The sequence below is a fragment of the Sinohyriopsis cumingii genome, chromosome 3, assembly GCF_028554795.1.
Source record: "Sinohyriopsis cumingii isolate HCF-2022 chromosome 3, ASM2855479v2, whole genome shotgun sequence".
NCBI lineage: Eukaryota > Metazoa > Mollusca > Bivalvia > Unionida > Unionidae > Sinohyriopsis > Sinohyriopsis cumingii.
Window position 1 is genome coordinate 63631915 of NC_142963.1, and position 16419 is coordinate 63648333.

Sequence of the window (16419 nt, forward strand, 5' to 3'; positions counted from 1 at the left end):
CCAATTATTTTACCTATTCAATTTCCCCATTTTCTAACGAGTTTGAATTTGCATACATTAAGTTTTATTTGGTTAGTAGGTGGCATTATAAAATAATAATTCAGCAGCACATTACTTGCCAAAACCCAGACTTAATACATCTCTGCACTTGAATGTTCTCCTTATGCATACAACATAAATTCATTTTCAACATAACATACAAGGGAGAAGCACGAACAGTAGCTATGAGTGGGGGGAGCCCACTGACTCACTATGAGCAGTTATTAGTAGAGTTCTGGCCCACAACCCCATTAAACACAATGGTCCACTCTGACCCTCTATCAATTGAACTTTTGGTGGCACTTGGCCTCTATTTCATATTTAACAAGGTCCACTCTAATAATTTAACATTAGCGGAACACTGGCCTCATAAGGGAATTTAATAGGAATAAAAAAAGTTACCTGAAAACACACAGAAAACCCAAGTTATGAAAAAAGATGCATGTACATCTGTAACAAATTCACTGGATTAAAGAGTTTGGAGAAAAAATCCAGTCTTGACAGACAAAATACTATTCTAATTTCAGACAATCACCTATTTTTAAAACCAAACATTCTTTAAGATCTATTTCACAATCGTATCATCACACAACGAAAAAGTGAGGTTGAGACTTATTTATGATAATACATACAATCACAACCAAACCACAAAGCAGAAATGGTAAGGGAAACATTTAATCATACAGATACCAATGGAGGTATAGCAGAACAGGTGTGATTACTAACGTGCATACACACATCCACATGTACAATTATTGCATATGTCAAAGAAGAGTGGGGCTATTAAACTTTTTGTTATGCAATACACATCAAAGACAGAAAGAAGAAGAAAGAAAAAAAACGGATGACAATGAATACATTTGGTTACAAAAATGGGGGTGGTGGTGCTAAAAGGGAGTTTTTAGTCGTTAAACCTCTCAGACCTGAATCTGCAAGCTGGACATTGAGGATCAATTCTAGGTGGATGTTGCTGTCCTTGTTGAAACATGTATTGCTCCTTGGAGAGTTGCTGTTGTTCACGTCAAGTTCAGTAAATTCTGCTGCTCCCCCACGCCATCTCACTTTCCCTTTCTTCCTTCAAGAGAACTCCCACTGGCTGTTTGGCCATCCTGAAGGATTCCATTTCCCTTTTGATGTAGCCGTTATGTTGGGATGCAACTTAACATTTTTCAGTCTGAACTTGGTGGTGCACAATACCTTCTACATAGTTACTGTGGACAAGTGGGCTCCTAGACTCTTTCAAATGTGGTCAAATTCTGTTCAGCAGTGTTTGAGAAGTCATTTTAAATTTTGCAAAATATATTTTTGGGTATCAGTGGCAACATCAATTTATACACAAATCAATAGGACTATCAGAGGATTTGGTATTACTATGTACCTGACAAACTGTATTGTTTAGATTTAAATGACTTGCGGGGGGATCAAAATGAGACTATGGGCTACCAGAGTGCCTGCAGGGACAGTAAAATAGGGTTCTGGAATGATTTAGTGGGATAGTCATTAATGTGGCTATCTTGCAGACTAAAAGAGTCAGTTTACTTGTGCCTGGTGATTGATCTGCTGTACAAGGGCTTTAATCTAATGTGCGGAGAGTTGGACATGCTGTGATTGCAAAGCTGAGCTTGTGCTGAAGAAGCAACAAAGAAAATGCAAGCTACATAAACAAAGAACAATCACTAAAACCATTGGGTATTTAATTTATTATTTTCATTAGCTACTTGACAATTCAACGTATTTCAGCTGATGCCCCTGGCAGATTTTTCATGTCCTTCTAATAAACTTTCTGCTCTTGTCTCTGTACGCCAGCACGAGTATGTGTCTTGGCCAAATAGTCTGTAAACTCCTGGTAAGGAGACTTGGTGAACACGGTCTCCTTCCAGAGGTCAGGAGTCAAATAGGCATAGGTCTTGGCAATAGCTGCATATGTTGCCTTGGCTGTAACAAAAAATGCACGTCTTAAAAATAATTTACAACAACAAAATAAAAACTGTACAAAATGGGTTAAAATAACTTCCCACAGGCATTGAGAGTTTAATGATACTGATCAATATTCCAAACTTTTTTCTTCACGTTATATACAATTCCTGGCAAGTAGAAGAAGTTCCATTTGCCAGCACGATTTGCCTGGTATGACTACCAGTGAACTTTTCTTTGGGAACAGAGGCAGTCAGTTTGGACATGTGGAGATGCTTTGATCAACTGTTAGAACTTTGAAAATATACATGTAAATGGTATTTTTAGGGATTCCAATTCTTAAAGAAATACTATTATCAAAGTATTGACAACACTGAAGAATGAAGATATATCAATTTATCAAAGAATAGATGAAAGAACTCCTTTAACAAACAAAACTATAATGCTATCATAAACATACCATATAATCTTATTTTTAAAAAATTCTAAAGAGTCTATATTTGATTAGTAATTTTATCAAGACCAAAAAGGTTGTTCTTTCCATTTTTAGTTACTCAATTAAGCATATCTATGGACTGGACAGTGGTTCCGGTAATATAATACAATGGCCTATGAATTCAGGAATCCATCACACTAACGAAATTTCAATAAGGCCGCACACAAAATATTGTTTCCGGTCAGCTGAATGTTCCCGTTTCTCATTGCCAACCCTTGCACTCCACCCCACCCCCCATTGGTTAAAAATATATAAATAAATAAATAAAAAGCTGAAATTGATTTGTCCAACTCACTTGGCTTTGCCCAGGACTTTGAAGTGCTTAGTATATGACATATATACATATACTAATAATTATGATAAATATGTTTAACCTTAATTTTAATACCAGTGAAATAGGAACAAATTAAAGTGAGGACGAGAAGCTAACAAAATAGCCCTTAATAAGATTTGTCTATGGAGTGCATATTAAAACACCAGATTCCAGAAACGGCTAAACAACAATGGTAGCAGAATTTAATTTTCAAATAAGGATCTGGTTTTTCTTTCTAAAATTAGTAAAAAGCAAAGATTACAATTATCCAATTATATTGTGTCCTTAAAGCTATATCGTTTTTCCCTAGTGTTTATCAGCCCCACATAACTAATATGGGCAACTCTGTATGGAAAATAATTCTTACAAATTTTATCTCAAGTTACAATAATGCAATAAGACCTATGAAGATTCTCACATCTGACATTCTTATAAAATGCACAAGGTTCTGAAGCTTACCAAAGTTCCCTAGAGTACCAGTGCACCCTCTGGCTGATGTGTAGCAGTCCTCAATACCAGCCATCTGAAGCAACTTCTTGGGAACGGGGGCACTGACAATGCCTGTACCTCTTGGAGCGGGAATCAAACGTACAGTTACACTACCACATTTACCAGTCACCTGTTAAGAAAGACGCATTATCATTAAGCAAGATTAAGATAGGAAAGGACCTAAACAGTAGTCTCTTGAAGGGGCTGTGCTCTACATTCTGAAACGCAAGATAAGACCATTTCTTCTTTTTACAGTTGAAATCACCTTCGATATTCTTGTATAAATACAAGATTTTCAAATTGACTGCTACCATGGTCATATTAGATGTCACACCAGCAACATTCTTCATTTAGGAGCAATACAACATCATTAGAAGTTTGCTGAAAACCCTTTGTTAATATAACCATCCATTCAGAAGGATTAGTGACAGGATTTCCAATCAGCACCATTTTCTTTTAGGATAAACCAGATGCCAAAGAAGTCTTCTGGTGAATACTCCACCATGTCAAGATGACTTTCTATTTAGGAGAAGGAGCAACAAGGTTTTCAAGTTGGTTGTCACGATAGCTACAATGGATGTCAGATAATATCATTGTTACAGGTCCTGGTGAAAACCACATTGGGGAGAAGTATGAATAGCAAGATTTTCAATATTGCCCCTAGATGTAAGATCAGCAGCATATTTGTTCAGTCTTAACACGACATCAGATGTCTGAAAATCCCAAATGACTATCAATCTTGGAAGAGTGGTGATATGATATTCAAGATGGCTGCCAAATTATCCCATTTGAGGTCAGATAGGCACCACAACTTATTAAGAACAACTAGCATCACATGAAGTCTTCTGGTGAAAACACTGATCTGATATGACTTTCTCTTAAGATGGGGAACAATAAAAAGACATTAAAGATGACTGCTATGCTGACCATATTGGACACCATATTAGCAATATTTTCATTTAGGACCAACTAAACATCACAAATCATCTGGTGAAAACAACAAGCTATGCGACATAAAAACATCCTGACAGAAAAGGGCAACACCCATTCTCAACTAATGCAATGCTGAGAATAAAAAGAAAAGAACGTAATCTAATGACAACAGTCTATACAACGCTTCTTTAATATCCAGCAGCAATTGTAAACATTATCATGAAAAATAAATTTTGACTAATTAAAAGCTGAAGTCAATTGATAATTTGAAAATAATCATTGGTCTTAAAGTCTGCATCGGAAGCTATTATCACTGGCACCCTTACAAACTAGATTCTACTGGGTGAAAGCAGCATGCCTCAAGTAATCTTCAAGTAACAGACTGTATGACCACACTTGGAACTAATATTCATACATCAGCAATTACCTTCAACAGCCACAAAATGAAATGCATGCAATCATTCACGTAACTTGTACACTCATTCACATGTACAACAACAGCAATTATTATGGAAAGTTTACCTGTGAACGTAACTTATTTATTCCCTAAATCCAAGTACAATGATCATAAAGGGATACATAAAGCTGGAAAAATCTGAGGTCATGAGCTTAACATGGATACATGACCCATGTTAGTAAATGCATAAAATGTAGCTCACAGTAACCTTCTTTGGTTGCAAGGATGTAGTACTAATAGACATGCATTAAATTATCAAATCTCAGGATTTGCACATAAACAGCACCCAATCATTACCTTTAAACGTAAGTTTCAACAAAGGCATGGAAGCATAAAATACAGATCACAGATGCCCGTCTTTTCAGTATGGGTGTAGTACTTCTCAAGAGAACCGAGATACAAATCTATAATAAACATGCTTATCACGATTCAGCACATGAGAGGCATATCTGGTTGAGGAAGAACCATCAACCCATGGGAAGCTATTGGAAAGCTACAAACCCATTCCTGTCAATCAGAGACTTGAGCTCTTCATGCTACAGACCTGCCAACCTTGACGAGTCCGTCTCAGTAAGGCAGTTGATTTTTTCCATAAGATTGACCAGTTTTTAGTAAAGTGTAACAAAATATCAATAACTACTACTGTAAAGCTGGAAAACGTAATTAAAAGTTTGACGCATTGATGACAAACATTGTTCAACTGAAAAGTTTGTAAAGTACACGTAGACTTTATGTACAACTTGTACAGTTGCACAAACTCTAGTTCCTAACCCTATGCAGCTCAATGGCTCGTTGCTATCTGTCAACCTGACACAATTCTTGGAAATTCTTTTCTGTTTCACATGAAGACAGCAATCACTTCTCCTGCCAAGAGACATATTCAAATTGGCATGTGATGTCCAATAAAAGTATGTTGTCCTTTCCAGCTTTTATGCACAAGAATCTGAATACTCCTTTTTATTCTTCTGTGTTGATTATTAACACTTTTCTAGAAGCTTATTTTCCCTTTCATCTTAAACATGCATCTCTTTCTGGTCACCATTAAAAATTCTATAATCAAGTCTGATCATGCAGATGATTCGCATGAACAAATAGGTGCATTTTAAAGCGTCTGGGGTGCTGCTGTAAAGTTAGTCTGGTTCCCTAATTTCACTGATCCTAAGATGAAACCTGGATCCAAATAAAACAGGGATGAACCAATTATCCGGATTTTACGGCAACAATCATTTTTCCATAGTTATTGTTAATATGCCATAAGTCTGCATTTTAAGGGTATAAGACAAAATCTTAAGAGTTGGCAGGTCTGATGATATATGCTATTATTCCACAAGTCCAGCCCACACTTAAAGGACCATTTCATCAAGGTTTAAAGTCAAACTGTAAAGTTCAGTGAGTCTGCAGATGCTATAGAACTTGAGTTACTAAGTGGGGGAAAAAGGCAACACATGAACAGACATTACTAATATATGCTCAACCATACAATTACACCAAAAGCAATGGATGGCATGTATGTTGTAGGTGTGATACTTGTATAGATGCGCAACATCATCTGATTTGAGGATTCTATAATAAACATAGCAACAGCAATAAACTTTAAACAAAAGAAGTCAGTGAAGTGTGAAGTATGGGAGAGTAAGATGCAGTGTACTTGCTATCCTCTATTAGATTAAAGGGAGTTAAATATATTCAACTGGTCAGTATGCTTTCAAGATGTATATTATCAAGAAGCATCAGAAAGTAATTTAAAAACTAAATTTTAGTAAAATAGCTTTATAGCAGCTGTAGAGAATCCTATGTCTATAGAAACCTGTCGCTGAAAATCATTATCCCACAGATGATGATTTCCTTTTAAATTTTAACTTGTTATAGTGCCAAAACTTTAAGATAATTGAATAGTACCACTGTTAATGTTATCCTGAGCATTTTAAAACTTGAATTACATGATATTATACGGTTCAGTAAATGTTTACCTCTGTGAGGTCAAGTTACAGGCCGCCAAGAAAGAAACATATCAGCAATGCAGACTGAAGTGCACATACCTTAGAAAAGCTACATACCTTGCAAGGCACTGTGTGGGGCTTTCCGATCCTGTTACCCCAGTAACCTCTACGGACTGGGATCACTGACAATTTGGCCAGGATAATTGCTCCTCGGATGGCAGTGGCCACTTCCTTTGAGCATTTCACGCCAAGTCCAACATGCCCATTGTGGTCTCCAATGGCAACAAAAGCCTGAGAGTGAAATTTACTTTTCATTAGAAATATAATCTAAATAAATTGGTTAAATTGGTTGCATAAGGAAATTTCACATGAATTATAATTCCAAGCAAATTCAGTAACAAAAAATTACCCCTGCCCACTGCTTTAAAGTTAGTAAAAGTACACAATGGTGAAACCTAGCTGTAACCTTGTTAAACAGCTAGAGAATTACTAGGAAGATACTGAAAATAACCAACCATTTTGTCCCGATCTTGAAAGTTATTTTACAAAAGGTGCAGAAAGGAGAAAATGAGCACTGACTTTGGTCTTTAAGATACAGCTCGGCCTGTAATATGAGAAGCCGTTAAAAAAAAATGTGTACACCCTGGTTTATCTCTGAACCTCAAACAGAAGAAATAAAGTGGAAACAAAAGCAATACGGAAATATACCGTATTTCAGGTTATTTTTTCTACACGAGAATATAATTATTAATTTCAATGTACAAAAAATTATATGTAAAACAAATAATTATCACTTGGTGGTACTGAAACGAAAAATAAAGGGATCGTACCTGAACAAGTTGTACGGAACATGTTACTTGTCAACATGATGGTACAAACATACAAAGTAAATGTATATTTTCTGTCTCATTCTACTCTCAACTCAAGAATCTAATTACAATAAAAATAAAAGTACTCAAAGATTTCTGTTGTTATTAGTGAATGAGAGGGAGAGAGAGGATTATGCCTCAGTGTGCAAGCTTGTCCGCATTTAAAGCACATGTAGCTGTTATGTTGTGTAATGTTGGCAAAATGATTAAGATGGTCTGAACATATGATAGTTATGGGTAGTATTTATTGATAAATTGTACACAACGATATGAAACCATATTGTCAAGAAATTAACTTGTATTTTTACGTTAACAATAATCTCATTATCAAGTTGCAATAAAAAAAACTTGAAATCATGTTTTAGTTAATGCACGAGATCATGTGCACGTATGTGTGTGTGAGAGATATAAAACAAAATTTTGTCAGTGTACAAGACCTTATTTATTCAGGGTGGTTTTTATTTGTTACGTTTGCAAAGAGAGAAAAGACTGTTACCCGATGATTGTGATAATCCTCATGTATTACGACCATACTATATTCCATTATCGATAAACACCGCTAAATCAACAATTCATTCTTGTTTTAATGACGTACATTGTCAAAACAAACCACATGGATATGCAGTGTTATTTACACGGTAATTAAACATGCTTAGTGCTTTGGGTTATTCCAGTTGAAACCAGACTGAGGGCAAGAATCGAAAGAATAGGTCAAATCAGCAAGGCTTCCAGTAGGGAAATGAGGCTCTCTTGAGGGAAATGAAAATCTGTCAATGTGCTACTGAAGCCGTTGTCCATACAGCAGATGTTACAAGGACAAGCGATCATATGCATTACTTGTTTCCGAACTCGCCAATAAAGATAATAGTGGGGTATATCGTAAAATAGATTTGCAATAAAATGTTAATTATATACAAGTCAAAACAAAACAATTACTTAAAAGATCGTATATGTATACATATGAATCGATTTAACGGAGACAGTGACTGTTATATTTACAATAGAAAATAACCATGTCTTTATATTTACATTTGTATAACTATAATGAAACAATGAGACTAGTTGACCAATGGTCTGTGGTCTTCACTTTTGCATGTACTGAGATGTAATTTTTGTTGGATAAGAAAACAAAGGTCTTTCAATTTTAAAATGCACAAGGTGTTTTGTGACATTGACAGACTTATCAAGTAGAACTAAATAATGACAATATTTAAAGGCATGATCAGTTAAGTCCTTTGTCTGTTTGTTAATAAACAGTAGATATTGTAATGACAGTGAGAGAGCTTACGCACATGGGCGCCTGCAGGATTTTTTGCAGGGTGGTGGTGGGGTCAGTCAGTCACGGCCAGGAGAGTTAGTATAGTAAACAGTCTGAACTAAAGCTAATATTTACCAAGCATTGTGAACAGAATCATGTGACATATTTTCAGCTTCATTTGCTTGATGATTGGGGGGGGGGGGGGGGGGGGGCAATTGCCTTGTGTTGCAGGCACCCATGCTTATGCATCAATCATTATATTTTCTCACCAACAATTATTAATGTTTGTAAAAACAAAATGGCAATACGCTATTTTTGATCTTTTTTGCAAATGTAAATCTTAATTGAAATTTAATGGATTTAAAAAAAAAATACAAAGTGATATGTATGAAAAATTATGATACATTTAAATAATTATTATTTTGATAATTGGATTGTGTACGAAAAATTAAAGGGTACAAAAAATATACATGAAATACGGCATTTCTTTACCTTGAACAGAGAACTACAAATGTAGAATGCAGCACACCCTTTGATGAAAATATCCAAGTGTACCAAATTTCATTAACTTATCTTTAAATGCTTTGAAGTTACATAGTGGATGGGAAAATGATACTGAAACTTAAAATGTAAACTGGAGACCATGGCAATTAAACTTCAACCCTCAATATAGTACATGACAAAATATTTTAAGTTATACAATGAAAAGGAAAACATGGAGGTAACCTATGAGTTTGATAGGATCCCCAATTGGCATCTGACACACCTTCTAATGACTATGTACATGAACACCATATTTAATCTTTTGTTCGATTAAAAAAAGACTCTTAAATAATAAATAAAACGGTCATATGGAAACAAACCTTTTCTAGTAAAATGTTTCTTCAATTGTGTTTACTCAATCATAATACTTTGGGAACTACTAATACTACCTAACAAATTTAGTCCTCCCAGGCTAAACCTTTTTAGCTAAAAGCTAAAAGTTACCTGCCAACCTAGGTGGCAGTTAGAGTGATTATTACTTCTGCTTGATCAGAGTAGCATGAGATGTGCAGAGAGGCCTCATAAATCCACATATAAGCATACTGAAAGACTTCTACCATAAAGCTAGTTGGTGTGATCTCTCTGAAGAGAAGTATACTCCATCAAAATTTCCAATTTTCTGTTCTTTCTTTCTTCAATGACATAGTTTCTAGCTTTTCAGTGCCATCACTTTGCCTAAGGTCCTCCAAAGGCAATGAAATTGGGTAACATATTTGATGAAAAACACAACCCATGACTGTAAAGTTATGACCCAAATGAGGTATACCACCAATTTTCATGCCTAAAGCTCAAAGTTATCTGAAGTTAAAGATAGGGGAAAAAAATGTGATGGAGAAGACCCGTAACCTTGATCCTAAGATGTCCACCAATATAGTATATGATTGCCTTATAATATGATATATAAGATACGAAGTTTCAACCCTTAATCACTTGCAGCTATGAAATGACATGTAGGAAATGAAAGGGTGATGTAAAACTAAACACATCTAGCTGTGACATTTACTTTGGAGATGTAATCCCCAATGTAGTGGGAAACAATCCTTCCAATGATGTTGCAAATGTAAACTAAGTTTAATCCTGTACTCCCCAATAGCACCAAAATCAGAGTGGAATGTAAAGTGTAATGAAAAACTTCAAATATTGAGACATGACACCAACTTTGAAACAGAACTCCCCAATGTTTATGTGACACACCATCTAATGATGCAATTACGCAAAGCTTCATCCCTTAACTTCAAATTGCTTGAAAGTTCAAGAGTGGAAAGTAGTGTGATGAAAAAAATAATGAAATATCCAGCCTTGACCTTGACGACAGGGCTGCCCAATGAGGCACACATAACACAATGCCAAATCATGATGTACTATTATACAAAGTTTTATATCTCAATTGAAATAGCTTTGAAGTTACAGAATGGAAATGAAAGTGCGATGGATTAATAAATGGACAGAAACAGAGATGCTATGCACCCACTTTGAAAAAAAAAAAAACCAAAAAAAAAACACACAAAAAAAAAAATGGAAAAAAGGGAGGAAAAAATATATAGACGTGTCAAGAATAAAGTTAACACTAGTGTCAATATACTTCCCAGAACACAAATCTTTATTGTCACTGCATTTAAATTTTGTATAAACTTAATTTTAATGTTATAAAATTAAGTTTACTGGTTCTTTTTATGTTTTACAAATACTCCGTACAAAATCTACATTCCTACAATTACAACAACATAAATGTGCCACAGGAGGAAACAAAACCCTGAATTTTGAACCTACAGTGAACCAGGCTCTAATAAATATTCTATTGACAAGTCAAACATCTAACCTTGATAAGCTATGATAAATATTATTACCTTGAATCTAGTTCTCTGACCGGCCCTTGTTTGTTTCTGGACAGGCATGATTTTCAAAACCTCATCCTTAAGAGAGGCCCCAAGGAAGAAATCAATAATCTCATGCTCCTGAAAGAAATCATGAATGCATCAAATTAAGCAACTCTTCCCAAAATGGCTGCAATGTTTACAGTGTTGATGGCTCAGTTTACTTTACTGCTCATCATTGTGTGTGAGACATGCCAAAGAATCCTGAAAGCCCCCAGGACCAGTAACCAGAAAATACTACTGGTCTTGTCCATAACCAAATGGTCCTTTATTTCATCATACAACAAGACAAAATGCATTCAACAACTCAGTGGCAAATTAGGGTGGACATGAATATCAGACGTTATTAAGGTCATTTAAATAATGAAACATGGAAAACATTTAATAAAAACAAGATATTTATATATGTCCAATTTATTAAATTCAGCACACTTGTAACATGGCCACCATTTACTGAACAGGTCAGAGATGCTTCTGTCCAGCTGATCCAGATCTCTATATAACTTATTAGAGGATGGGCCTCGTACACCAAACCACTGATGACCAGTCTGAATACGCATATGGATCTTCACCCATGGACTTGTCATCACTGCATTAGAACTAGACCCTGTCTGTGGAATCCAATGTAAGCTGCTCATGATATTAGGTTTGTGGGAAGATGAGTTCCAGCAGCGTTTTGCTTGACCTGTTTACAAACTTAGAATGTCATAGAAATCTGACCTTATTTACTAGTGAAGTTTTCCAGAAAATACTATCGTCATAGGTCATGTGACTAAGAATGAGGCAAACAAAATTATACATTCTTATCTTATGATCGGTCTGCGGGAATATTTCAGTTATGTTCAAATATATTTTAAGAGGAATCATCTATTTTAATTATTCATTGAAATCAGTGATCAACCATAATTTATACTAAAACACTAATTTGGGATTATTGTAAATTCATTGAAAAACATTACAGACCTACCAACTCTGATGATTTCGTCTCAGCAAGGTTTTTTCCCCGTAAGATTGACCAGTTTTCAGTAAGGGGTAACAATTACAAAGCTGGAAAATGCAATTAAAATTTTGACACAGTGACAATAAACATTATTTTCAACTGAAAGTTTGTAAAGTACATGTAGACGTTATTTACTACTAGTACAGTTGCACGAACTTTAGTTCCAAAGCCTATGCAGCTCAATGGCTTGTTGCTATCTCTCAACTTGACATTTTCAGTTAACTTTCAGAAAAGTAAATTTATTGGTTAATTTTAATAAATCTGTTGGTTTTGCTTCCTTCTTTTACTTAATTTAAGACTAAAGAGTTGTAACATGTATCAAACATGAACTCCATGATAACGCCAGGGTCATCAAGGCTCATTACATGTAAAGACCACCCTTTTTTCATGATATACTGATCGTGTAGTGTTGCTCTGTATGGTGATACAAATGGTGTTAAAACCATTCACGTAGGAAACAAAATTCAATAGCTTAAGCTACTTTATGAGTGGTTCACATGAACATTCAGAGTTCAGATATCGACTGTGATGCTGAGCTGTAGAAACTATAAGAGCATTATCATGCATCTAGTTTCCATATTCAAAGTGTCATATCCCTTTTAAGAGTTCACTTTTTCTTTGCTGTGTTTACTTTTTAGCCTCTGCTTGAGCACATGCATCCAAAAGAAGATGAAATTGGGAATCGGATGTAGCACGTATTATCAGATATTGCAACAGAGAGAAGTCTTTATTTGGAACTACATGCAAGCTAGTAAACTCACATTAAATGCATGCCATTTATCCTCTTGTAATACCAAGATTTACGAGTGGTCATCAGAAATAATTCACCTGGATTTATTTCCCACTTGGTTTATAATATTTGTGTTATTTCACAAGAAAAAAAATGTGGATTAAATTTACTTGATATGCCTAAAAATTCAACAAGCCAGATGGGTTGGATACTCATTTTTAGCCCCATTCCACTATGTAATTGGCTGGCATTGGACTGCTGTAAATGTTTACAAAATCAGGAAAGAACCAATGAATATGTCCGTGACTGTCACTGCTGAAGAACTACCTCTTTCCAACAAGTTCCACGCATCTGTTTAAAATTGATTAATAGGATATTTCAGTAAATTCCCTTCTTAAAATGCATACGATTTTCAAACTCTGGTATCAACAAAAAAGTAATGATAATTGGCTGTTATGCACATTGCAGAACATTGTTCATCAGGTTCATCCACTGATATCATTTTATTTAAACTACACCATTTACCAATGGAAAACAATTTTATTAACAGATTCTTCAATTAGCAATACTTTATTTCAAATAAACATCATTTTAAGTTGGTCAATCCATGTTTCTTAGTCCTTGCTGATCCAAAAAAAGTATCCCATATGCAGAGTACATACGACTGCATTCATGTTAAGATTTTTTCCTCGTGCAGGTAACCAAGAAAACAATATCACAACAATTTTAGGGTTCTAAATTGCCAGATATACTCGACAAAGACCTATCTCACATATTCAGTCCTGTTATAATAAATTGTAAAAGATGAACAGGAAAGAAACAAAAGTCCCACAAAGGGACTTGCTCTGTATTAAGCAAAAAGAATTTCCAGGAATTCATGAAAAGTCCATCTCTTCTTTTTATCTATAGAGTTTTTAAACCATCTTATTCTTCTGCATTAACAAATATTTTTGATTAGCTGCGGTGGTGCATGTACTGAAATGTCAGCACGGCATCATTCTCATTCAGGACAAAATAGTTATCAATTGAAGTGTTTTGGTGAAAACCCCATGACATAATGACCATACATTTAGGAGGCAATAGTGACAACTTTTTTTTTATAAAGACACTCGTCATGGGACAGCCATAGCAGATGAAATCTGGTGCCATTTTCATTTCAGTCAAGTTAGGCATCAAGAAGTCCACTGCTGAAAACCTCATGTTGGTATAGCCAAAAATTGAAGTATTAGAGATAACAGTATCAATTATAAAATTTTGAAGATGGACGTTGTGGTGGCCATATTAGACATCAAACTGGAAAGTTTTTCTTTCTAGACCAACTGGACAATACAATAAGTCTGGTGAAAACCGCACATCAATTTGACTTTCTATTCAAGTAGACTTGTGACAAGATCTTTTAAGATGGCTGCCATCTTGGCCAAATTGGATGTCGTATTGTCATTTTTATTTAGGACCAGTTGTCATATAAGGCCTTTCAGACAAAACCCAATGCTCATACAAACCATCCACTCAGAAGCAATAATAACAAGCTTCTCAAGATAGCTAAAACGGCAGTCATATTGGATATCAGACAGACACAATGTTAATTTAAAACCAGCATAAGAAGTATTTTAGGGAAAAACCCAAGCTGATGCGACCATCTACTATGTAGTGACAAAATTTTCAAGATCACTGCCATGGAGGCAATATTGGATATCAGATGGGCAACATTTTCATTTAGAACTAACTAGACATCATGAGAAGTCTTCTAGTGGATATGACCATCCATTCAAGAGGAGTAATGATAACATGTCTTTCAAGAAGGCTGCTGTGGTGTGCATATTGGATATCAGATGGGCAACATTTTCATTTAGGACCAACTAGACATCACTAGATTTTATTTCTTAGTGCAAATCCTATGCTGATATGACCATTCATTCTGAGGGTGGAGCGATATGATTTTCAAGGCTACTGCCAATGCAGCTATACTGGACATCAGAACAGCACCATTTTCATTCAGGACTAATACTTTTAGTGAAAACCTCACAGTGATACAACCATTCATTCAGGATATTTAGCAACAATAAGATTTTCAAGATGTCTGCTATAGCAGCCATATTGGAGTCCGATTGGAACCAATTTTATTTAAGACCAACTAAACAGATGAAGTCTTGAAGCAACAACCCCATGGTGACAGGACTAGGCAGGAATAGCAAATAAGATGACTTGTGTGGCCACAATATTGGATGTTCAAGCAGCACCATTTCCATTTAGGACCAACTTGTTAACAGGATGAATGTGCATGTTTAAGTTTCAAAACTATCATTCAAGTGGTTTTGGAGGAGAAACGATAACAAACTTATGATGACAGACTAGATAATCCTAAAAGCTCTTCTGGTCTATGACCAATGGAGCTAATACCTGGTCATCTCGCATCTTAATCTGATTAAAATCATATCTCAGGTCATGTGTGATCAGATGGACACCAACAAAAGGTAAAGTTCTGTACACCTTGTGGTCACAACTTTCAAATTTCTGAAAGTGACATGTCACATGGATCATATGATTACTAATAATTCTCCCAAGCATGAATTTGTAATGGTAAATTTGACAGGATACAAAAAATAATTGGACTGGAAATTCCAAAGGTCACCAAAACATTTCATAAATTTTCTCCCACTTCTAGTTGGAATTTCGGTTTGGTTTGGTGTTTTATGGCACATCAATTTAGTGTCAAAGCCATTAGTTAACCTTTTTTCTTCTTAAATGTTGCAACTGAACATGTACCTTGATGGGCAGAGAGAAAAGATAGATCTCTTCAAGAGACTTGATTTTCATATCCTTTACAAGTCTTCCCAATTTGGTTACTGGAACCCATTCCTTGTCCTCCTTCTGTCCTCTGCCCCTCCCACGGCCGCGACCACGTCCTCTACCCCTGCCACGTCCTCGCCCACCTGAGCCAAATGCACCACGTCCACCTCTGCCACCACTACCACTACCACCGGCTGGTGCTGCGTCCGCCATTGCTGTAGACAACAATAAAGAAAAATATGGCATTTCAATGAAACTAATCACAGGAAATTCAAGCAATGCTGTAGAACAAGTCCTTTTCTTTCCTGGATTGCATAACAATGCTTTTTCTAGCTTTAATCATGTCCAAGACTTGTTTCTTAATTAAATAACATTTTCTTTCCCTAAAATTTTAATACTGTTTAGAAAGTTTGGGCAATTAATTATAAATTTTTATTTGAAAAGAAAATTCAGGGGCATTTTATTCTGAAAGAAAAACCAAACCCATACTTGCCCAACAGCAGGCTTAAAGCCTACAACCTTGGCATTTCAGTCAAATCACAAAATACCATTATTTTCCAGCATGTAATTCGATGTGGTGCAGAAGTAAAATTTGCTAATTTTATTCCCTTCACCCATATAAAAGTCAACCATTTGTGCACGCGTTGTTTAGGGACAAATGATGTGCTTTGTACAAGTACAGATACACTATAGGGTATGGACTTTAAGTGTCCTATGCACCCTATGAATTTTAAGCTCGTTACTTTCTTTTATTTCTTGCTGGAGAAATCAGAA

General features: G+C 35.5%; 1 protein-coding gene across 1 annotated transcript; it reads right to left on the reverse strand.

The window, feature by feature from the left end:
- Positions 1 to 1716: 1716 nt before the first annotated feature.
- Positions 1717 to 15883, reverse strand: LOC149802989 (small ribosomal subunit protein uS5). Its single transcript, XM_089952523.1, has 5 exons — positions 15622 to 15883; positions 11099 to 11206; positions 6699 to 6872; positions 3222 to 3381; positions 1717 to 1974 (listed from the first exon to the last, which is right to left on the reverse strand). The coding sequence occupies exons 1-5, from the start codon at positions 15856 to 15858 to the stop codon at positions 1811 to 1813; spliced, it is 843 nt and encodes a 280-aa protein (XP_089808649.1). The 5' UTR covers positions 15859 to 15883; the 3' UTR covers positions 1717 to 1810.
- Between the last annotated feature and the right edge of the window lie 536 nt (positions 15884 to 16419).

What these genes read in the sequence shown, in the direction of transcription:
- LOC149802989 (XM_089952523.1), bottom strand. Translation starts at nt 15,858, where the DNA reads ATGGCGGACGCAGCACCAGCCGGTGGTAGTGGTAGTGGTGGCAGAGGT. An exon ending in TTTTCTCTCTGCCCATCAAG is followed by an intron (nt 11,207 to 15,621) that starts GTACATGTTCAG and finishes GATTTCTTTCAG; the next exon opens with GAGCATGAGATTATTGATTT. An exon ending in GTCAGAGAACTAGATTCAAG is followed by an intron (nt 6,873 to 11,098) that starts GTAATAATATTT and finishes TTTCACTCTCAG; the next exon opens with GCTTTTGTTGCCATTGGAGA.